General features: G+C 50.6%; 1 protein-coding gene across 2 annotated transcripts; it reads right to left on the reverse strand.

Annotated features, from left to right (window-relative positions):
- Window positions 1-807: 807 nt before the first annotated feature.
- LOC138826202 (pyridine nucleotide-disulfide oxidoreductase domain-containing protein 2-like) lies at window positions 808-23628 on the reverse strand. 2 transcript variants are annotated; one of them, XM_070021373.1, is made up of 16 exons: window positions 23464-23628; window positions 20622-20641; window positions 17751-17844; window positions 17580-17653; window positions 13566-13721; window positions 11631-11784; window positions 10397-10458; window positions 10196-10293; window positions 7735-7876; window positions 7286-7420; window positions 5980-6052; window positions 5578-5734; window positions 4455-4609; window positions 3664-3770; window positions 1598-1718; window positions 808-973 (listed from the first exon to the last, which is right to left on the reverse strand). In XM_070021373.1, the coding sequence occupies exons 1-16, from the start codon at window positions 23594-23596 to the stop codon at window positions 903-905; spliced, it is 1752 nt and encodes a 583-aa protein (XP_069877474.1). In that variant the 5' UTR covers window positions 23597-23628; the 3' UTR covers window positions 808-902. The 2 variants fall into 2 exon arrangements, with proteins under 2 accessions (XP_069877474.1, XP_069877473.1); XM_070021372.1 differs by lacking the exon at window positions 23464-23628 and adding an exon at window positions 21586-22480 and having other exon boundaries at window positions 5980-6067.
- Between the last annotated feature and the right edge of the window lie 280 nt (window positions 23629-23908).

Consider the following 23908-nt stretch of genomic DNA (forward strand, 5'->3'; position numbering starts at 1 on the left):
TTTCTGGTACACGCTTTCCTTGATTGCTGTTTCTTGGAGGTTTTCTATTGGCTGTTTGTTTGTTTTCTTTTTGAGCCTTCCTATGTAGCCCAGACTGGCCTTGTGAATGATCTTCCTGCCTCAGTCTCTCAACTATTGGGATTACAGGTGCGATCCCACAGTGCCTTTCGGAGCCAGAGGTTTTGATGTCTCAGGGTACCAAGCCTCATTCAGATCCATGCTTCTGTGGATGATGTGGTCCATTCTTACATGGATGAGAACGTTATTTGGACCTGGGCAGGATAGTCCTCCAATCAGCTGAAGTAGGGCCCAAGAGGAAGAGAGGAGGATGCATGGACCTTTCATTGGTCAAATGGCCTGTTTCAAACTGATAGAACACTGAGAAGCTTGATGAGTTCATCTGGCCACCTGTTTTGACACAGTTGTGTTTAAAAAAAAATGCAAGCCAATGATCTGTATGAAGCAATGCCTTTTCTTTCTCTTGCCCGTCCTGGGGCTTGAACTCAGGACTTTGCATTCCTATTTGGCTTTTGTGCTCAATGCTGATTCTCTACCACTTGAGCCACACCTCCATTCCAGCTTTTTGCTGGAGATGAGTCTCTTCTTAGATCTGTCTGCCTAGGCTGGCTCTGAACCTCGACTCTCAAATCTCAGCCTCCCGAGTATCTGAGATGATAGGCACGAGCCACGCAAGTGTCCGACAAAACATTGCTTTTAATAAAACAAACCCAGTTTGTTCGGGAGGCCTGGGGCACAGGGTAACTGGCACGCTGCTTTGACACGGGCTCAGCTTATAGATGGCTTCCTCATACAGCATTCTTGGGAGCAGAGGTTTCTGGGTCGTGGCCCAGTTCGGGGTCTTTGAAGTTCTGGGATGAGTTCTTCTCCTTGTTGGCCCAGCATCACATGTTCTTGAGGTCCTCAAAGACCACATGGGCTGCATTGCGTCCGGCGGCGCCCATAACACCGCCTCCTAGAACCAAAGCTCTGCTCAGAACACCAGTCAGGGAGAGGCAGAGGTGGGGCTGGGGCAAATGCCCAGCAGACTGGGGCTCCCTGAAGGCTTCTGTCCATGGAGGGTAGGAGGGGGAGGGAGAAGGAAGGAGGGCAGGCTATGGTCCATAGTCGGCTGTAGGCCCAGTCTGTGAGCCCACCTACCAGATAAGGAAGCCCTCTGCAGGCAAAGCAGAAATGCAAGAATAGGGCTGTAAGGAAGACAGGAGGCCCACAGCTCAGACAGGGCACCTCCGGCACAAGGTGGCCTTGGTGAGGTCAGTTCGATCTGAAGTTGACTTAGGGAGGAATTTTAAAGTTGAAAACTTTATTGGTCCTTTCTGTCTCCAGAAGGTGGAACACCGAGGGACATAATTCTCACACACACACAACCCCAAATTAGAATTGGGAGAGAGGGCTGCAGGGCAGGGCAGGGTGGTGCCTTAGGCTGAGGCTGTGCAGCCTGGCAGGGGCACACTGAGGATTCTGATCCTGGGGATGCCACACCCTGCCTCTCTGCCCCTCCTCCTTGTCTGTCCACAGATCTCTGATCTCCCAAGAGCCCTCACTGCCCACAGAAAAGGTGGAATCAGATGCCACTCACCAGGATGGGCCCCACTTCCGCAGAGGTACAGGCCTGGGAGAGGGCAGCGGTAGCCAGAGTGCAGGGGTACAGGGCGGGCAAAGTAGAGCTGGTCTAGAGACATGGCACAGTGGAATATGTTCTGTAGAGGCAGGGCCGCAGTAGTTAGCACAGGAGTACTGATTGCCATCCTTACTGCCCTGCCTGGATTTCTCACCTATCTGGCTCTCTATGGAAGGCCTTTCTTCCCAGGTATTTCCCTGGATTCTCCAAACTCAGAAAGGGAAGGGGAAGAGCAAGAACAGAGTCATGTCCTCGTGTGTGTGTGTGGGGGGGGGGGGGGTGGTCTGAATTTTCCCAAGGCATTTTTTCTGGAAGAAACAAGGGTGGGAGCCTCTTTGGAGAGCAGGGGACTGAGTGGGGGAGCAAAGGGGGCACTGTGTGGGTTTGATGAAGACCCCGAATCCCGCACAGTCTGTCTGATGACCCGGAGAGCTTGTCTCGCTCTGGCTGCTGGCACATGCTTCTGCCAGAACATATCTTTTGTTAGGTTTCCCACCTGAGCCTTCCTCTGGGGCCCAAGCACCAGGGGAGTCCCGCTCCGTGGCAGGAGGCCACGGCATGGCAAGGGCCGAGTGCAGTTCTGCTCTGTTGGCCTGGGCGAGACCAGCTCTGGGCTGAGGAGGGAGGCAGAGGGGGGCGGAAAGCCCAGGCTGTGGGGGAGCCCTGGACAAGGAGAGCAGCGTCTGTGGGGTATCGTCCTGCAGCCCCTCACTGACCCCAAACAGAGCCAGCCCTTCCTCAAATCTGTTTTTCTCCCACCTTCCTGCCTCTGTGACAAGGCCACCTTCCTGTCCCCGGCCCTAGAGATGGAGCCTTCACAGCCTCTGTACCCAGCGAGCGCATGCATGCGGTCACCAAAACTTCTCGCCCCACCAGCCCCATGTGCCATCAATACCGCCGATTCCTTTCTAGCTGGTCTTCCTCCACTCTGTATTCAGATCAGCCCTGCCCAGTAAAACAAGATGACCTCCACCGCTTGTGTGATTTTAGATTTACTAGTAAAAGCAGGCTAGGTGTGGTGGTTCATGCCTGTCAAACCAGCAACTTGCCAGCAAGAGGCTCAGAGCTCAAGGTCAGCCTTGAGCTGGTGGGGAGGAAGTTTACAAAATCCCATCTCAACTCATAAAGAGCTGCATGAGGTGGTGTGCGCCTGTTATCCCAGGGAGGTGGGAAGCATGAATACAAGGATTGAGGTCCTGGCAAAACAAAAAGGTAAAAGTTCTGAGAGGGAGAAGGGGGAGGGAAGGCACCAGAGGCTCACCCCTATAATCCTAGCTACTCAGGAATCTGAGAGTTGAGGATTGTGGTTTGAAGCCAGCATGGGCAGGAAACTCCATAAGGCTCTTATCTCTAACAACAACAACAACAACAACAAGCTGGAAATGGAGCTGTGGCTCAAGTACTAGAGCACCAGCTTTGAGTGAAGAGACAAAGGGACAATACCCAGGTCCTGCGTGTAAGCTCTAATACCAGCACCAACAAAAGGGCTAGGGGCAAAGTTCAAATAGTAGAGTAACTGCCTAGCAAACTCAAGGCTCTGAGTTCAAATTCTAGTATCACACAAAAAGTAAACATGAACTGGTGAAATTAATGTTCATATTATTTAGCCTACTGGATCTAAGAATACGATCCTTGTGGCAAGAAATCAACCTAAAATCATCAGTTCCAGCTTGCTTCTTGCTGTCTCCCAGTTGGAGTGCACTGTGCACCTGCGGCGGTCTCATTCTGGCCCAGCTGCCATGCTGGGCTCAGCAGCAGTCACAGCTGCTGGTTGCCAGACTGGACTTCAGTGTGCTGTGTTTGATAAAATGAGAACCTGGGAACGGGCTTCCTTCAAGATCGAGCCCCCACTCTGGGAGAGGCCGATGGGGATATAGAGGCCGAAGGACCCCAGGCCTACTTACTTTCTCTGGAGTTGTCTGTGTCTCTGTCCCTTGTCAACTATCACCACCATTAGCCACCAGAGAAAGTGTGTGTGGGGGGGGGCAGGGATGGGGTGAGGAGGACCCCAGGCCTGTACTCACCCCTCCAGGAAGCCCAAAGATCCTCTCCAGGTCGGGTGGTGTGAGGATGTCTCTGCCCACCACAGAGGCCTTGAAGCCTGGGGCGTAGTCCTCAATGCAGTCAAACACTGGAGAGTTCCAAGCCGGGGAAGGAGATGCCGTTAGGAAGGGGAAGGCGCATGATGGCGGTATGACTTGCAAATTTACTAAAACTCCTTTAAAACTCACTAAATTGTATCCTATGCAAATTATGCCTCAATAAGTAAAACATCAAAACAAACAAACAATCCATAGGCAAATAAACAACTCAGCAGAAAAGTACTGTGGGTGTTTGGCCAGCCCAGTCTTAAGCATTTGTTCTTGCTTCCTTATGAATGTGTGTGTGTGTGTGTGTGTGTGTGTGTGTGTGTGTGTGTGTGTGTGTGTGTGTGTCTATTGCTTCCATCCCCTCCCCCACTATTTTGCTCAAGCAGAGCCCTCTGTTCTCCAGTCAACTCCTATTCATCCTTTAAAACCCAACTCAAACGCCCCATCTTCTGAAAGCCTTCCTGTCTCTCTGACTTAAGGCTCCCTCCTTTAGCTCTATAATACATGTGCTTCTCTGATGATTGGTTTCTTAAATCTCCCTCACTAGACCATAAGCAGCAAGAGGGCAGGAGCTGTGACATTTTTTTGGCTTTTTTTTTTAGCCCAGTGTCTGACCCTAGAACAGAATTTCACTATGATGATGTGAGATTCTCCTGGGGACTTCTCTTCCCTCAGGTCCCAAGGCCAGGAGCAGTCCTGGGGACTGGATAGGGTGGCGTTTTTACCTCTGTCTGCATAGGCATTTCTCTCCTGCTCATCCCAGACTCTGCCTCCTGCCAATGTGTAGGGTGTGAACTGGGTGAAGAGGGAGATGACATGGCAGCCGGGTGGAGCCAGGGTGGGGTCCAGCGAGGACGGGATGCAGAGCTCGATCATAGGCCTGTGGTATGAGGAAGAGCCAAGGTCAGGCTGGGGGCTGCTCTGGAGTGACTGGAGACCAATGAAGACCCTGGGATGATGCCATTGCTGGGCCACTGAGGCCAAGGGGGCCTTCACCTGAGGGGCTTAGTGCCTGCAGGACCATCTGCCTCCTTTCCCCCCACCCCAGCAGCTGCGCCTGCACCCGCTCCAGGACTCTGCTCTGATCCAGCCTGTCCTTGCCTTCCTGTCTCCCCCATTCTCTACCCAGGGTCTGGCCAGCCGATGGGCCTCTGTGAAGAGGCTAGCCGCAGGGGCTCAGGGTTCATCCAAGTGTGTCCCTCTGGGCCCTGGTGCTGTCTTGTGAGTGGGCCAAACAACACCAAGCTGAGGGCCTGTCTCTGAGGACCTTTGTTCACTGTGGGTCCGGGTGCCTCACTTATCATTAGCTTTGTGTCTGTGTCACACTGCAGGCCCTTCAGCCCATGCCTAGTGTGCAGTCTTGCCAGACAGGTTTTGGCGAAAGTCTGGTGGCTGATGGAGGGATGGAAAGGCGTGGGCCCCACCGTGCCCCACCTGCTCTGGGAAGATGGAGTCACAGTGGTGCAGGGGGAGGCTTTGCACGAAGAGGCTCATGAACATGGGGCAGGGGCTCAGGGAGCATGCACCCTCTGTCAGGTGGCTGACTCAAAGAACGATCTCCCCCTCTCCAGAATGTCCTCTGTGCAGCGCTGTTCCTCTACTGACCCGTGACACTCCCTGCCATGTCTCCCTCTTCCTCCCTGCCAGCCCTGGGCCATGGATCTCTTGCCTGGGATACACTTCCTGTCCTTGGAAAGTAAGTGTGGTTTTAGGGAGATCCACCCTTGGCGTTGTGAGGGTTTAACACTAGGCAGAAGAGGCCAGTCCTCTCACGTGTCTGGACAGCCACCACAGGTCTCTGCATCGAGACACACAGGCCAGGGCCCATCTCCCTTCCGGCTCACCCACCTGCGGGAGGGCAGGCCACCCACAGCCTCTTCGAAGGCCTGATGGAGGAGCAGCGTGTTTTCACAGTTCAGGTGGATGGAACACTGGTGATGGGGCAGCGGCTGGTTCTTGGGAGCACTGGGGGCTGCCAGGAAGTTGGGCAGCCTGTCTACAGCCACTGAGGGACCCAAGGGGAGGGTCAGGCCCCTGTTCTCCAGGGTCTTCCCTCAACAATCATCACCCTGCTCCTTTAGATGGTGGTTTGGGAGTCTGCAGGCATGAAAATGTGTTTCTCCTTTCAATCGGGGAGGGTCGGGGTAAGTAGGGCAGAGCTGGAAGTCAGAGGATGAAGGATTGAAGTGGGTAGGTTAAGAGAGACTGGGAAATTTCCTGCTCAGATAACGTCAATCACAGACTACATACCATTGATCTTGGTGACAGGAGACTGTGTATCCAGCTGGGAGATTCTCTCCCGGAAAGACTCTGGAAGCCAGTCCTGAGGGAGAAGGTGCTGTGAAAGGCCTAGAGTCATCAGGACCTGAATTACTTGCTCAGGCTGGTGGTCTTTCAGCCTCTGCCTCTGGAAATGCTCTTCAGAGCTCAGTCTGATCTGCCTTCCTGGCTACTCCCATTCTAAGCTAGCCATTCCATCCTCTGAGTTTTGCAGAGATCCTACCTATAGGAGCTCATAGTCCAAGGCCAGGGCGAGGGCCAGAGCCAGAAGTTCACATACCTCTCTCTTTTCTCTTCTGGTCTATAAACTCCCGAGAGTCTTGCGATCCCAGAATTGCCTTAATAGGACACGTTGAACAGATGTTTGTTGAGGAATTTTTGGAAGTGGAAATATTCAGAAAAAAACTAGTGCTCTGTCCCCAAAGAATAAATCCCCAAGTGGCTGGAGCTTCATTACCTTAGTGTTGGAGGACAGGAAGTTGGGGGCAATTGCAGCAATTGCTCTATATCTCAGCCTTTCCGGGGTGCATACCCCTTTCCATGCACCTGTAAAGTGCCCTCACCTCTGACCCCTGGGCTCCATGTGGGATTTGCTTTGACAAAAGTTAGCAAATAAGATGCAAACGGATCAAACTATATGATGATTGAGCTTTCTGGCTTTTTCCCTTTGCCAGAAGCACAGGCCTGGACCACTGTGCTGGAAAAAGGTCTGGCTACCCTGGTCTTTCTAGCAGAAACTGTCCTGCACCAACCATAGACGGCCAACTTTCACACATACAAATGAGTCCAGCCAAGACAAGCGGAGCCCACAGGCTGCACCATGGTGATGGTAGGTGAAATGAAAGCCCAGAGCAATCAAATTCAGACAAGATGAGCAGTTCTCCTGGTCTGCTAGCTGATTTCTTATCTGCCTGAAAGTACTGTGGTTCTTTTGTAGCACAAATACAGCAGTAGGCTATTGACACAGGCAGTAGAATTAAGAGTTGATGGAAAGGGAGAATTCTGGATAATGGGAAATTTTCTAGTAATGACTCTAGGCAGACAGAAACCAGACTCAGTTCTAGCAAGGGTTCAGCCAAGTTTGGACAGCAATGATCTAGATGGCCTTACTTCTCTGGACCTCCATGATTCTCTTCTATTTGCATCCTACCTCCTTCTCCAAACAAGGAGATGCAGTATTTGCATCTCCAACGCTCATGTAGCCTGAGTTCCCCTGATTCCCCCATTAACCAAGCCCTGTCTGAGAAGACATCTTACCTCCGCACTCCCTGCTTACCTGTGGTGTCAGCTTCAGGAAGGTGACCTGTGGTGACGCACAGGACAGCACCACTCTGCTCTTGATCTCCAGACCATCCTCCAGCAGGACTCCTTCAACACGGCCCTCGTGGTTCACCTGCACCTTAGCCACCGGCTGGAGCCACCAGCGAGATCCACCCAAGGGGAAAGTTGGGGTTAGATCTTTTCCACAACTCTGGGCACGCAGGTTTCCTCATCCAAAATCTACCATCCAAACTCAGCCGCTTCTCAGGAAAGCTTTGTCCCAGCCCCTACATGGGCAGCCTCAGCCCAAACATGGCTCGGTGCCTGACAACTGCTCGGCCTCCAGCAGGTAGCACAAGGGTCATCTTTGGATTCTGAGCCTGGCCTTGTCCATCAATAGAATGAGGACCCTTCCAAATGTAAGACCCCATTCTAGCCTGGGCTAGAGGTGGAAAGGGCTCTCACCTTGTCAGTGAAGATACTTGCTCCATGCGCAGTGGCCGAGCTGGCAATAGCATCAGAGACAGCACCCATGCCTCCTTGGACATAGCCCCAGGCGCCCCGCGTCCCTTCCAGACCCCCCATCACATGATGCAACAGCACATACCTGAGGACAGAGCACAGCATCGCAGGCTGCAGGTGAGAGTCTGTTCCCTGAGTCTTAGTTACAAATACCCCTTTCTGTCTTGCACCCTTGGCCTCTCCATGAGGTCTTTAAATGAGCTTCTACGAAGAGCTTAATTATCAGCATGGAGGAGGTGCCCACTCCTGGGGTTCCACCTTCTCCTGAGCTCCAGCAGGTTTCTAGCTATGAGCACACATCTCTGCTTGGATGCTTTTTTGGGGGGTGCGGGGACAGGCAGGCATCTGAAACCTTTCCCCATCATTCAAGCTGTTTCTCCTTCAGTCTTCTCCATCCTCATGAACGATGCCTTCAGTTTCCTGTCAACACTGAAGTGTTACCCTTGACCCGGACTGGTCTCTTAGCTATCTACATCCAGTCCAGTGCTGCCTTGTATGGAGCACTCAGAGCACTGCCTCAGCCCCTCCCCCTCTCCTCTCTTCCTCACACTGCAGCAGGAGCCCCCTCTGTACTTGCTCCCCTGCCCATGAACTCGGAGCCTGAATCTCAGAACCCAATGAGCTCCTGAGACGTCACTGGCTCATTGCTGCTCTTAGGGTAGTGGCCAGTCTCCTTGAGTGGCCTCTGACCCTGCCTGAGGTCAGCCTTGTCCCCTGCCCCCCTCATACTTTCCCCTGGAAAAACCAGGCGTTTTTCCACTCACTAAATGGAACACTCGCCTGTTCAAGTCCAGCTTTTGTGCCTAGCTGCCAGCCTGGAGTCCCTTCTTCCCACGTCTTTCATTCATCAAGTTCTTCCTCTTACCTCAGATCAAGCATCTCTTCTTCTGAGGAATTCTTGCTTTTTTTTTTTTAACCTCAGCATAAGTTTCCCAGTTGGACCTGACGTCATGACATTTAGGCCCTTCTTTAGCACTGCTTGCTTGAGTCTCTCCTGTTCTGGTTAGGATTTCTAGTCCATTCACTACCACATCCCAACATCCAGGATAGGCAAGTGCTCCATTCATCATTATTAGAAGAATGTAAAAGAGGCTGTGGTAGAATGCTTGCCTTGCATGCATGAGGCCCTGGGTTCGATTCCTCAGTACCACGTAAGCAGTAAAAGCTGGAAATGGCACTGTCGCTCAAGTGGTAGAGCACTATAGCCTTGAACTGAAGAGCTGAGGGACAGAGCCAAGGCCCAGAGTTCAGGCCCCACAAATGACCCCCCAAAAAGTGTGAAAGCTTGGTGCCAGGAGCTCATACCTGTAATCCTAGCTACTCAGGAGGCTGAGATACAAGGACTGTGGTTCAAAGCCAGTGCAGGCAGGAAAGTCCGTGAGACTCTCACTTCCGATAAACTACTCAGAAAAGCCAGAAGTGGCCCTGTGGCTCAAGTGGTAAAGCACTAGCCTTGAGCACAAAGAGGCTCAGGGACAGTGCTTAGGCCCTGAGTTCAAGCCCCAGGACACACACACATGCACACACACACACACACACACACACACACACACACACACACACACACACACACGAATGTAAAAAACAAATTGCTTAAAGGCACAGTTGATAAATCAAGTGTCCAAAGACCCCCAAGGGGACAGAGGCTCCAGCTGGAGGGATGCAGCTTGACTATTTGATGAGAGTTTGGCCAAGGTGCCAACCACTGCTTCAGCCTCTGGGGAATTCAGGGCTCTCTCAATGGGTGCCCAGCAGCTACTTCTGGAGAGAGCTTCCCCTCCCTTCCAAGACAAGGCACATGGATAGCAACTTCCAGTGCACGGAAAATGGCTCCACATTGGACAAACCCTCTCTCCCTCCTGATACACACATGCCCTTCCATTTCTACAAGGGGCTCTCTAAGTCCTACCTCATCACAGGATTTACTGTGTCTGTGGCTCCTCTCTGGGCCGTAAGCACACAGCTGGCTCACAGACATGGCAGCTTCCTGTCTGTAGGAGGCTTTGTGTGAATGTGTCCTGGAGCCTGAGGACAGGGGAAAGAGAAAGGGGACCTATGCCTTTGCAGGAGCTGGGGAGGGAGAGGAAGGAAGGAAGGACACAGGGAGATGAGAGGGAGAGAAAGGACACTGATGGCAGGGAGTTTTGTTCCTAGTGAAGCACAGAGGAGAGTAGCCAAAAAGGAAGATGGTGGGGGTGGGGTGGACAACTTGGACTAGAAGTCAGCTCTGCCATTTACTAGCTGTGTGACTTGGGGCAAGATAATTCCCTTCTCTGAACCCCACTTCAGATGTGGCTCTGCTAGGTGAACTGGTGCCTGGCATGCTGGGTAAGCTCAGTGAATGGCAGTGTTGGGGACCTGCCCTTTTCTGCTCTAGCTGCTCCTCCAGAGTGCCCTCACTCACCCACTCCCTGGAGTGCAGGGGCTTGTCATGGCTCCAATTACAGCATCTGTTGCCAGAGTAGCTTTTAGAGGCTCAGACTCAAACCACTGATCCAGCACCTGGAGAGTAAAGCCGCAGGAGAAGGGCTCAGGAGCCTGGGTGGCAGGAGGAATCCCAGGAATCCATGGGTGCAGGCTTGGCAGTGCTCTTGGCAATGCTTACCTTAGTAATTGGGGCTGTGAGGACCTGGTAATACTGGGGAAGCTGGGCTCCCAAAGTACGGCCTGAAAGAGAACCCCAAACATCAACCAAATTAGACTCTGCTTCCCAGGAATGAATGAGAGGGAGGCAGGCTAGCATGGCAAGTGCACGCTACAGTTTCCGTCTCTTCCTAGGTGTTGGGCCCATTTTCAACAGCTCTGAGCCTGGTTCTTTGTAAAACTGTAGTAGTATTTAATACTCTCAAGGACAATTGTGAGGATTCAGTGGAATACGTAAAGCATTTGCAAGTTTATGGGCACTGATTTTCCTGTAGTGGAGCTGCCCCCATTGATTTCTTCCAGCCACCATATATACATGAGACCAGATCAGATCAGCTGAGCCAGCTAGGGTCAGCTGAACCACACAGACACATGGGAAATAAGTATTTATTTTCAGATGCCATTGGAGTCTCATGGGTTTTGTTTCCTTGTGAACAGAGCTACCTGATTTGGTATTTTTCTAGATGCTAAATTGGTCTGTCCATCCTGCAAGGCAGTAGAAAACAATAGCATGCTTGGCGAGGCTTCCTTTCTCACACTCATGCAGACATCACCAATTAATTGCAGAACTTTTCCTAACTGAGCTCAATCTAGTATCCTTCTTGTAAGGAAGTAGCGCTTCAGATTCCTTGGTCCTGATATCTTGTTCTAGGTGTGGCCATAGGGATGAGCTCCATGAAGTTATTTCCACATATGGAAACCCTAACAGCACCTTACTTCAGCCTTGTACAATGAGCCTCATTTCTACCCTGGGCTTTTCTGGCACCATCATGAATTGCTCACAGATGCATGGCCCAGAAGTACAGGAGTTAATATCCCATGAGGCATCCCTTGACCAGTGGGGGAATGGCCTGATAGCTGGACATTTCCTTCCCTTCTCCCAGGAGTGGGCCTCAAGTTCATTACTCAGGTTTCTCTGGGGGTCTAGGCAGGGTCTGGTGTCTTATCACCTACAAACAGTGGTCAGTGTGGTCATATTCTCTAGAATTGGCTCTCCTTCTGTCCAGTTTCTCTATTAGGACCCAGGGATCAGCCTTCTAAGTAAACTACTTGTGCACAAGCCTTAGTGTTGGGTTCTGTTTTTATTGCAGACCAGGAATCCTGCATGGATGACAGCCTATTAACTGACCATAATTGGCAGCCACATTGGAGCCTGGCTAAGGTCTAGGCCACCTCTTTCTACACTTGGGACTCACCTGCCTTCACCAGGGGCTTGAGGGTGGACAGCAGCTTGAGCCTTTGCAGGAGGGAGCCGTGCTGGAAGGCAGCGATGTCCAACGGGGCTGCATCCAGCAGGGGGTCAATGGCTAACACCAAGCGGCTCATGAACTCCTCGTACCTGGGAAAGGCCTAGAACAGAGCTCTAGGTAAAGGCTCTACCACTAAGAATCCCACAAAGACCCTCTCCCTACACCACGCCCTCATACTGCCCTCTCTGGCTGCACCCCACAGGGAAGCTCTCAGGCCTCGCTTCTAGGTATGATTCAGCTTGTTTGTGCTGAGTTTTCTTCATCGGTAACAGAGGCAGCCTGGAGAGGGCAGAGAGGCCTGGGCCACAAGACAGCCACCATGGATGAGGGGGCCAATGTCAGGCAACATCAGCCCCAAGACACTGGCAAGCGTCTGAGATTGCAGGTTGTGTGGTAGAGGCACGCAGAAGTTTCCCTCTGCATTCAGCTGTATGTGACTGGTAGATGGTAGCTCTCGTTTCCAGCCCCAGCAAGTCTGATGTCACCTGCAGCCTCTCACCTGCCAGGGATCACAGCACAGCTGTTTCCCACAGCCAATTTCCAACACCTGCCTTTTACAGGTCAGGCCGGCGGGGGGGGGGGGGGGGGGCAGTCCCTTACTAGGGGCTCTCACTTGATTCTCAGCACAGAGGTTTTAATTAGGGCTCAACTACACTCATGAATACACTCAGGAAATTACCAGAAGCATTTCCTCGAGTTCTGTGTTGAAGAACATTCATGAAGTTTCAGTAAGAATAAAGTTCAACAGCTTTCTCTAGAGCAGGTCTGTAAAAATAACACCTTGCCAAGACCAAATAAGAAATCGGGCTCCTTCATCTCCACAGTGGGAAACAAGCCTGGTTCCTGCTTGTGGAGTCACTAGCAGGCAAGGTCACCACTAATGTCCTATAGGCTCAGGGTCCTGGCCTTGTGCTGACTCCCATCTGATGCGTGTAAAATGGGCAGGATCTGAAGGAGGGTGGAGATAGTTGTTCCTAGCTCAGTGAACAAAACAATCATGTGAGAAGGACTTGGAAGATCCTCAGCCCTGGGATAGTTCTGTTCATCAGCCAGGCTCGGAAAGCTCTGGATGAAGAATCAGAGCCAGGAACCATGGTACATGAGTGCCACATGTCTGTTCTCTAGGTTTTGCCTAATATTAAACATAACACAAAACAGCATGCATTGACTCCACAAACCTAGGTTTTCCTTGCAAAAATGCATCCTCTTGGCTGAGATTCAATGCTATATCTTCAGTGCATGTCCAGGTTAGGTACAAAAACATGGCCTTTGCGAGAACTCTCCATATCTGTAGCACCTAGCACACCAGATCCACTACTTCACTTGTGACTTATCTGGACAAAGCTACCCAGCAGATTCCTCAGCTACAATCCTACACAGCGCACCTTCTCCATCCAGTGTGTGTCCTTTCTTTCACAGGGCTGCCCAGTACCACAGACACTTTCTTGCCTTAGGTGCCAGGGGATTGATGCCAAATTGAAGGAATGAATATTTTCTTGCCCTAAATTCCTGCTCCTGTTCATTCAAGCCTCACTTATTTCTCATCTGCCCCTTTATCCTCCTTTGGAACTGTCAGACATCAAGAGAGCTAGAAGGTGAACATAGTGTGAATATGTATGAAGGGTTCCATTTTGAAATTCAGTTATGGACACCCGCATACACACAAGCCCCAGGGGCTCCAGTGTCCACTGCTCTTAATCTCTGTCTACCCTTTTTCCTTGAAGTGTCTTAGATCAGAGGTTTGGACAGACTGAAACCCTCCAGGACATTGTGTCCTAGGTCCTAGGGCAGTTCATCTCTTTTCAAGGCTCATTTCCTTTCAAGAGCCTCTCCAGGCTGGTAAGGCACAACAAAGGATACATCTGTGGTTGCTTTCCCTACCTGGGCATCCTTCCATGAGAACTGGGTGATTTGCTTCTGGTTTTCTGCCATGTCTGTGCCCAGTAGAAGGGACCTGGGCACCTTGCCTCCTCTGCCTTCTTCTAGCATGGGGGTGAAGGCGTAGGGGTCTCGGAGATGAAGCTTCAGTCCATATTTCTGCATAACACAAGTTTTAGGACCTCTCAATTGTAGTCTCTTCCATTGTATTTATGTGACCCATTTGGTGGCCTGTGTGTCGGTTTCCAAACTATGTGGTCTTAGTTCCTGTTTTGTGTATGTGTGTTGCTACTGGGGCTTGAACTCTCGGTCTTGTGTTTTCACATGGCCTTTTCACTCTTAGTTGGTCCTCTACCATTTGAGTCACACCTCCATTTCTGTTTTTTTGCTAGTTAACTGGAGAAGAGAGTATACTGGACTAGAGCATCCTAGGATGCTCTATGGTTCCTAGTCTTTTAAATATGTCTATAACAAATATGTTTATAATAAAAGTCTTGCCCAGGCACTCAATAATTGGCCATAGTGTATCATCCCATGCCACACCATACCATACCAAACCGTGCTACACCATACTGATTATCTTGCGCCAGAAACAATACTAGGGACTACAGTTATTATTTCACAACATTCCTGCACGCATCTTTATCCTCTTTGTACAAATGCCACAACAGAGGCCCAGAAAAGCTAAATAACTTGTCCCAGGTCACTATAAGAGGTAAATCTAGGTTTCAAAGCCACATCTCTGTGACCCCCCAGCAGAGAGCCCTGGCTCTCAGCATGAATCTATAACTGCCTCACTTCAGAAATAAATAATTAAACTTTAGAAAGACACAATAAAGAACAGTGAAAATCCATATCTATAAAATAGCTGAATTATTTATATCAAAAAATGTTATTTACTTTGCAGACTCATTTACTCCAGGGCCAAGTTAAATGGGAGTTCCCTTGATATATTTAGAATACAATTTGATTTATGGGTGTTTGGGCAGCACACAGCCCTTCTATGAACACATCTACTTCTCCAAAGGAGACGCAGGCCTAACCAAAGGGGCCTGCGCCACTGACACTTGTCAGCGTGGAGTGCTTGCTCTCTAGTGACTTCTTTCTCCATCTGTGGTCTGGTTTCTCACTTCCCTGAGGTCTCTGCTCAAATATCCATCACCAGCCAGGTCACCCCTGACCACACTATCACTCCCTGTCCCTCCCACTATATTATTTTTTCCCCCAATGTACTAATCACCACATGGCTAACTGTATCTTAAGTTTCTTTCTTTGCCTCATCCCAGTGGAATGAAAGTTCTGTGAGGTCAAGGGTGTGGCCTGCTCTGCTCACTATTGTAGATCCCGTACCACCATTAGGCATTCTATTGACTGGTTCAATGAATGCCACCATGCAGGCAAGGTTCTGGCCCCAGAGGGCAGAACCTTGTGAGAAGCAGTGTTAGCAGATTGCCCGGAAGCTGAAACAAGACCTTTGCAACAATGATAGCTGGAGTTGCTCCCACCAGAGACGTTGCAGCTAGGCGGGACCACTGGGACATTGAGCATTCTGCAAAAGGTTCCACGCAAGGGCAGGGGCTTGGGCTGGGAGACCTTGGGCTCTAACATTGAGATGGAAAAATAGGATTCTAACTCATGGGCACTTCCAGCTTGATTCCTTTGGTTGTAATGAACTTCAACCCCAGGGGCATCTTTAATTCTTCTCTTTCCCTCACCCTTGGACATTCTTCCATGGTCAGTTCCTGTCAGCGCCACCTGCAGGAGTTGTCCACTTTTCTTCATGCCCACTGCTGTCAACAACCTAGGCTTCCATCTTTGGACTCACTGCAGAAGCTGCTGCATGGGTCAACCTGCAGCTATTCCTGCTTCCACCACCACCCACATGAGCCGATCGCTTTTGTTTTGGTAGTCATGGGGCTTGAACTCAGGGCTTGGGTGTTGTCCCTGAGCATTTGCACTCAAAGCTAGTGCTCTACTACTTTGGGCCACAGCTCCACCACCAGCTTTCTGGTGGTTAATTGGAGATAAGAGTATCATAGGCTTTCCTGCCCAGGCTGGCTCTGAACTGTGATCCTCAGATCTCAGCCTCCTGAATAGCTAGGATTACAGTGCCTGGGGAGCTGATCTTTTATGAACCTGTGAATCTCAAATTCTACTTCCTGCTGGCTTTCCACTGTAGTTGGATAAAATGCAGGCTCTAGGCTATTCCTCCTCAGCTGTGGTTCCTTTGCCCATCACCTGTCACCTCTGGCCATACTGATGTAACTTCTGTCTACACCTGTCCACATCCACTTCCCTCTGCCTGGAATGCTCTCTGTTCAGATGGCCATATGGCTGGAGACTTCTTGGCATCGTCCCCCATGTCACCTCTATAAGGAAGGCTTCCTGGTCACCAGGCTAAGCTGAGACCTTCAGCTTTTCCTTGTCATATTGCCCGACTTTTTTTTCTTCCTGCCATTACTTCTACCAGAAGCTCTCTTCCTGCTTCCTGTGTTCACTGTTGCAGCCCCAGGAATCTTGTCCAGAGCCTGGCACAGAGCAGATGCACATTGACCCATTGAGCAAGTAGGTAAGGGGCTGAGAGGATCTCAGATTGTTTCAAGTATAACTAATTGAATGTGAATAATGGCTGTGGTGGATTCTGACTTTCTCTTATAAATGGCACTGTTGTCATTCTTGCTGTGGTAATTAGGTGTCATCAGAAAAGGGGGAGTGTTAAATAACCAGGAGATTATCTAATCTATGAGGTTTGTTCAAAGCCTGTGTTTCTCTAAAAAACAAAACAAATAAAAACAAAAGCTGCCTAGCCATCGCAGGTGGGGGAAGGACCAGGTGTGGCTGAGCGGCTGGGGACACGTGGGAATGAATGACTCTGGCTCTCACAGTTACAGCTGGGGCCTCTTTTTTCAGAACGGTGGAGAATGCTGTGAAATGCTGTCCTGGGTCCTACCATTCCCACAGAATAAGACCTCTGAGCAGAAACCTGGGCAATCTTCAGGTCTGGGAACCTCCAACTTAGGGAGATTTCCCCGGTCAAGCAGGAGCAGCAGGGACATGGCAGGAAGCTGAGAGAGGCAGGCAGGCAAGGACAGGAATTCTCTCTACTCCCCTCCCCGGCCCAAGTATCTGCTGCCATAAACGGGTACTTTATTTATTGCCTGTAGGTGTGGTATGGTGTGGATTGGAGAACTTATTAGAGCAGAAAAGAGCAATGAAGAGTGCTGTGTATGTCATTCATCTCTGACTTTGAACTCAGAGAAAAGCTGGTGGAGTCCTGCACACAGCTACCTATATAGGTGGCACATCTTTTACAGGGACCTTTCTCCTGGGGGTGGGTGACAGAGGCACCGGCAGTTAGGAGTTAAATCAGGAGGTGGTAAGGGAAGGTGTGGGTCAGGGCTGAGGTGTGCAAAGCAGCAGGCAGAGGGGAGTGGACTGAGAAGAGAATAAGAGGCAGGCAGAGGGTTCTCAGGAGCCTTTCAAACAGCTCAGGTGCCAGGAGAGGTGAAAGTCTGCTTGGGCTGCCAAGAATGGCAGCAGGCTCAGAATTTGAATGAGGGCAGATTCAGCTTGTGCCTAAGGCAGCTGTTCAAACTCAGGAACTCAAAGTTACAGAAAAAGGGGAATAGGAAGCGTGAGGTCAGAGGCTGGCCCAAGCAAAAGCAAGAGACCCTATCTGAAAACAAACAAACAAACAATGAAACTAAAAGCACAAGGACTAGGAGTGTGGCTTTAGGGGTGGAGCCTTCCTAGCAAGTGCAAGGCACTGAGTTGGAGCCCTACTACAGCCCCTCTCCCTTCCTCACCACAAAACCCAACAAAACCTCTGACTTGTATGTGAGCTAGTCCAGTGTTTAAGATCTGAGTGCATCTGTGGAATGCAGAAGAGCTGTGTGATCTTCATGAACCCAGGGACTGAAGAGAGACCTTGAGAAGGGAAAGGAGGGGATTGCCTTGACACGGGAAGGGAGCCCTCACCCCAAGTCAGGACCCCAGTCCTGGGGGAGGCCATTCTACCTTCAGCTCCAGGTCCGTGTAAATCTGTGGACGCAGCAAGCTAAGGAGGTAGGATGCTCGGGAGAACTTAAAGCCTGGAACCAGATCAACAGAAGCAGTCAGGAGGGGTCCCCATCCTGCCCATCCTCCTCCACTGCCCTCCCACCCCCCACCCCCACAGTGGAGGCTTACCTGGGATGATCTCTTCAGTGACAGCAGCACCGCCAATCACGTGGCGCTTCTCCAACACCACCGTGTTCACTCCCAGTCTCTGCAGGTATGCAGCCTGGGGGGACACAGGACCTCTCCCTCTATCCCTGAGGACTGACCTGCCACCTTAAAGCCCTCACTGCACAGGGCTCCTGAGTACAGATGGCTTCTAAGATCTGTCCTGCCGGCTCCTGTTCCCCATGTCCCACCTGAAGATGGCTTGCCCCTGGTGCCCCAGGACCTCTGCTTGAACCTCCTCCTCCCCCTCCCCCATTCCCCATCCTGATGTCACTCTTCTCCATGGAGAAGCAGCATCCATGAGGCGCTTTGGGGGAAGGGGGGGAGGGCTGAATTTGACAACACAGAGCCAGGCCCTGTTTAACGCCTCATTTTCTTTCCACTGGCGTGGGATTGATGGGGCTCCATTTCCTCATGAGCAAAAATGGGCCCTAGGCTGCCAGGACCTACGTAATCTCATCGAAAGGGTTTCCTGAGCAGGTCCCAGGCAGGAATGCAGAACGGTCTCTGACTCATGGGACAAGTGCTTAAACGAATGAACCTGTGGCTATAGCCGAACTTCATTCAGGGGAATGAAGGACAGGTGCACGGCTATTTGTTTTCTCCAGCACAAGAAATATTTGTTGACTTGAGCTAGTTGTGAACCTGCAGCTCTCCTAGGCTCGTTTCCCTAACACTATTGATACTGACATCAACATGGCATCGGGGATGGTAAAACTCTGAAGTCACTTTAGAAAAAAGTGTACTTGCTGACTACACTGGGTGCATTTTATTTAATCTACCACACTATCCTTGAGGTAGGTGGGTAGGAAATCTTTGTTTACAGATGGAAAAACGGAGGCTCAATGTACTCAATGAGAGTAACAATTGGCTTTAGGCTTCGAGAGCTGCTAAATAGAGGTGCAGGGAAATAAACCCAGACAGTCCGAGCCCATGATCTATTCCCCTAACCTATCCCACTAAGAACCACCAAAAAGGGCAGCCCCCTGACACGTAAAAGCTCCCCTGGCCCTCAGAGGTAAGCCCTGTTGGTTTCCTATGAGTTATAAATGAATTCACAGAGCAACAACCTCCAGCAAAGTTGTTCTGACCATAAGATGAGACAAAGTCTAGTGCACAGGTTTGTCTAAGCACTAATGAAAGCTCGGTCTATATGCCATCAGCCAAATACCAAACACTTCGTCTCTAGACCTGAGACTGACTGTTGCTATGCAACTCCTAGTCTGCACTCCTACAGATCAAATGCATTGGGATTTTTAGGTTGTCTCACTTTTGGGCAGTGTCTGACCTAAAGTAAAGCCCTATTTTCTCAGGCACTTCCCCCAGTTCCTCCAAAGCAACATTCATATCCTGTATTTGGTTCTTTCTAGCACCTTCTTAGTTTATACCCACAGTTCTTCATTCTTACTAGCTATAATAAGTAACAAACTCAACTTGAATAACCTTAGATGCACTACTGGTGGTCTTTGCCTGAAGGTCATTAATGGCCTTCCCTGGGCTCGAAATTCTAATAGTAAGGCCACATGCATGTCAAACTTATTTTCAGATTTTTGCAGCACATTATCTGTTACCTCTGTATTTACTGTAACTCAGAGAGGGTGAGTGGTACACCTTAACCTTCACAGATAGAAAATGGAGAGCTGGGACATGAACTAGTGTTTACTTTATTAACATGACACTGGTGTGTTTAAATTACTAATTGATTGACAAAAGGCCCTCTGTAGAATGGTCAGTAAAACCCATGTGTCCAAACTGGGGCAACTGATTCTTAGCTACTCAGGAGTCTGAGACCCACAGATTGTGCTTTGAAGCCAGCCCACGCAGGAAAGTCTGGAACTCTTTTTTGTTGTTGTTGTTGGTCGTGGGACCTGAATTCCGGGCCTGGGCACTGTTCCTCAGCTCTTCCGCTCAAGGTTAGCACTCTACCACTTGAGCTACAGTGGCACTTCTGGCTTTTTTCTGCTTATGTGGTACTGAGGAATAGAACCCAGGACTTCATACATGCAAGCACTCTACCATTAAGCCACCTTCCCAGCCTCAAGTCTGTGACTCTTATCTCCAATTAACCACCAAAAAGCTGGAAATAGAGGTGTGGTTCAGTGGTAGAGTGCCAGCTTTGAGGGAAAAAACTAAGGAATATTGCTCAAGTGTTAAACAACAAAATAATGAGTTAGATGAGCTGTTGTCCCTTGGCACTCCATTTTTTTCCCCTAAGTTCCCTGTGTTGCTTCTCTAGAAGTGCCACTTCAAGATGCTCCATGTTTGTCATAGATTCTTGGAGATACAGAGACTAGAGCTAAGAAGCACAGCCTGAAGAAGGCTTTGGGCTGAAAGAGCTTGGGAACTAGAAGTCAGCTGTACTGGGAACAGAGGGGCTAGCCTGTCCACTAGGTGGGGCTCCTTGCAATTGCCAGAGCATACTTTGGACAAGTGGCAGCCATGTGCTCCAGTGGTCCATCAGTGACCTGAACATCACTAGGGTGTGCAGGGCTCTCTACACAGCACTTTTCCTAAGCTGGAGACTCTGACCGATCCCTAGACTCTAACCTGCTGCCTCTTGGCCAGCACCGTGCTTCTGCTTCTCAGCGGCTTGTTTCTGAAAGTTCTGGACTCTCACAGGCCAGGAGAGGGCCATGTGCGTGAGGGAAAAGACAGGGAAGGGAGATGTTCTCCCTACCTGGTGACAGGTGTGCATCAACACCATGACCCTAGTCAGCACGGAGAGCACAGTGGGCTGCCTTTTCCTTCATTCCTCGAGCTTCCTCACAGCTGCTAAGAGCTACAGGCCCAGGGGCTTGGGGTGGGGGTGAGATCACAGGGGCCACAGGTACTCACAGCCACCAGCCCGTTGTGTCCTGCAATGAGACGGGGGAGGAGAGTATCACAGATCAGCCAATAGACACACATTCTTTGAGGACTAAACCTCATGTCCCCAACCCCAGAAATATCATGGGTTATCACATTCCCAGGTGACTAAGGGAATGTCCTAGTTTATGTGGCATTAAACATCAGTGGGATAAGGGCCATTCTGGTGAGTGCTGGAGAGAGATGGGGAGTTAGTGTCATGCTTGGCTTGTTTGGTCCAACTGTGGTTACCACAGAGGGGTGTCGCAGCCAACCATCAGTTTTCCAACAAATGAATGATGAACAGCTCACGATCAAGTAATTAAATGGGTCTAGCTCCGACGTGTGCCAGGGTATTGAGGTGTTCTTCAGGGGTGAGCTAGAAGGGCCTATTTATATCTATCTTACCATTTTTTTCTTTCTCCGCATCCTAGGAGGGCTGCTCTTGGGCTAGGAGTCCTGAATCAGACCTTTGGGTCCTATGTCTCCCACCAAACCCATGGGGAGTGAGTGTAAGAAACTCAGAGTCACAGGGAAGTTGTGTGAATGCTGATTTCCAGACCCCTCCCCAGACAGTGTGTCTGGCTGGTTGAGGGACTCCTGCTAGAATCAGATTTCTCCCAAGCCTGGGAGAGGGCTCTGCTCTCACCAGAAGCAGATTCACTACAGTGTTGGCTGCTGGGAACATCATAGCTGGAGCCCTCTTTTCACAATCCTGAGCCCAGGTTTGGTATGGAGGTGTTTGCATCTTCACAACCACTCCAGTCAGTCTACAGATCCTCAGGTGGCTGTTAGGTGGGGGCGTGATTCTAGGGACTCTGGCGTAACTTGTACCTCAGAAGGTGCTGCCCACGTCTTCCCTCAGGCCTGTGTGCCTCTGAACTGGGCTGTGGGTGGTGTTTGGTAATGGGAGAAAGCACGACAGGGTAAAGCTCACACTGAGACATCCTCACACCTGTGGGCAACTCATCAAGGCGGCTGGTGACCCAGAACCAGGTGTCTGTGGCCAAGAGAGGAAGGAGACCGGGGCTTCTCTGAGGCTGAGGCCTGGATGCTTCTATGTTCCAAGCCAGAGCAGGGTACTTAGAGCTGCTTCCCATTGCCTCTGGGGTTTTTGAGCCAGCTGTCAAAGGTAGCCATTGTTAACAAGTATATTCTATGACCTCCTTAGTAAATAAATCATTTAAAAAAACAAAGGTAATCACTAGTCACAGATCATCATATTCTAATGACTACATGTGCCGGTTAGCAATTGTGGTCACCTGCTTCTAGGTACTTTTATAGCGGGCACAGTAATGAGATGCTAATCAAGTTCTTCACCCCAGTGTCATCTGTCAGCTCTTGCAGACTCCATCCAACAACCCCACCCATAGAAGAAGACCATGGGGGGGCCAGCATACCGGAAACCTCACAGTTGACCTCCCGTTCTGTTCGTTATAAGGCTTAAGAAAGTGCCAGGGACATGCTAAGAACACAGATTAATGAAACAGCCCCCGAAGGCCACAGCTGCGAATACACAGCTCCAAAAGAAAAAAAGAGAGAGAGAATATTCTTCTACTATCAGAAAAATACTACCTCACTGAGCAGTTTATTCTTGTTATTGAAGAAGGAATGAAGTTGGGATATAAGTCTCCGTTGCTTATTTGTTTACTTCTGTCCTACTCTCTGAAGTGATGGGAATATCTAGTCTCCTCCCACCCCTCACCCCTGCTTTTTTTTTTTTTTTGGTCATGGGTGCTGTCCCTGTGCTCAAGGTGAGCACTCCACCGCTTGAGCCACAGCGCCACTTCCAGTTTTTTAGTGGTTTATTGGAGATAAGAGTCTCACGGACTTTCCTGCCCAGGCTGGCTTTGAACCTCCATCCTCAGATCTCAGCCTCCTGAGTAGCTAGGATTACAGGTGTGAGCCATCAGCAGCACCCGGCTTCCCCCCTCCCTTTTTTCTTTTTTATTGGATCTCTGCCCATGTGTGAACAGCCTAGTTATACAGTTTAGCAAAACCTGAAGAAAGAGTTGCATAAGAATCACCTGGCAGCATGGGATTTATATTAAGTACAGTGTTAAATGAAATTGTGTGCTGCACATTTCAGCACTGACAAAAAGTCTGTGTGTGTGTGTGTGTGTGTGTGTGTGCGCGTGTGTTTCCAAGAGAGGGGACTGAGATGCTCACCAGTTCTTAGAACACACAAAAGTGAAGCCCTTGTGGCATCTGAAGCTACCTCAGCATCATTTTTTTTCTCTCGGGCCTATCACTGTGTATGAGTGCAGTGGAAAATGCAGCATTCCAGCCCTCTGAGCTGGACAGAAGGTATCACCTTGCAGGCTTGGGTGCTGAGCTTGGGGAGGGAGGATCTGAAAAACGTCCCTCCCAAGACCCCTGCTGCAGACCCCACTGTCTGAGAGAAGGCAGTGTGTGTGTGGGGGGGGGGGTCTGGTCAGAACTTAGGGCATACGGTGGCTGGATTTCATTGATCCGCTATCCCAGGATTTCCTTTCCAATCCTTACATACCATGTGCTTTCCAAGAACTCGATGAGCATTGACTCATTGTGTAAGAGGAACAAGGGGAATTTCCTGGCTTACCTAGCCACAGGTTCAGAAAAGGCAAGAATTTGCCCTAGACTACACACACAGCAAGCCGACCCCAGAGCCAGCACCAGGGGGAGCCTGACTTAACCAGAAGGCCTCACTCAGCACAGCCCCTACTCTCGCCAAACTCCAGGCCACATTGGGCCCTGAGCAGAGGATGCAGTGGGGTTCTTTAAGGGGCCCTTCTGGGCCTCTGGGCTGGGCTGGCTCCCCCCCACCCCCCCTGCCCTGGCTCACCCACATTACCTGCTCCTACCACCACTGCATCATATTCCTGCTTCAGGTGTCGCCCAGCTTTAGAGTGAACTCGTCTCCAAGCAGAGCAGGACAAGGCGCCCAAGGCTCTCCTGAGGCCTGTGCCAGGGCCACTGGCAGCCATCTCAGCCACAGGAACTTGCTTGCAGTCAGCTCTTCCAACTGCAGGGCGGGGAGGGGGCGGGGAGAGGCCCGGAGTGGGAGGAGCTGCTGCTCTGCCTCCCTTTGGCCTTGAGCTGTGACTAGCCCCAGCCCTGGCGGGGGCGGGGAGCGGGGAGGAAGTACAGGAGGGGAATGGATGAGAGGGACAAGGCTATCTGAGCTGGGCTCTGCGCCACCTCCTGAACTCAGATTGATAGTTCACCACGGCCGGGAGCCAATCATTAAGCCCAGGCTGAGAGGGAATCCTGCCCCAGGAGAGGAACAGCCCAGACTC

This window comes from Dipodomys merriami, unplaced genomic scaffold, assembly GCF_024711535.1.
Source record: "Dipodomys merriami isolate MVZ:Mamm:240054 unplaced genomic scaffold, mDipMer1.0.p SCAF_14, whole genome shotgun sequence".
Taxonomy (NCBI): domain Eukaryota; kingdom Metazoa; phylum Chordata; class Mammalia; order Rodentia; family Heteromyidae; genus Dipodomys; species Dipodomys merriami.

What these genes read in the sequence shown, in the direction of transcription:
- LOC138826202 (XM_070021372.1), bottom strand. Translation starts at nt 21,730, where the DNA reads ATGGGAAGCAGCTCTAAGTACCCTGCTCTGGCTTGGAACATAGAAGCA. An exon ending in GACACAACGGGCTGGTGGCT is followed by an intron (nt 17,845 to 20,621) that starts GTGAGTACCTGT and finishes GTGTCCCCCCAG; the next exon opens with GCTGCATACCTGCAGAGACT. An exon ending in CAAGTATCTTCACTGACAAG is followed by an intron (nt 7,421 to 7,734) that starts GTGAGAGCCCTT and finishes TGGTGGCTCCAG; the next exon opens with CCGGTGGCTAAGGTGCAGGT.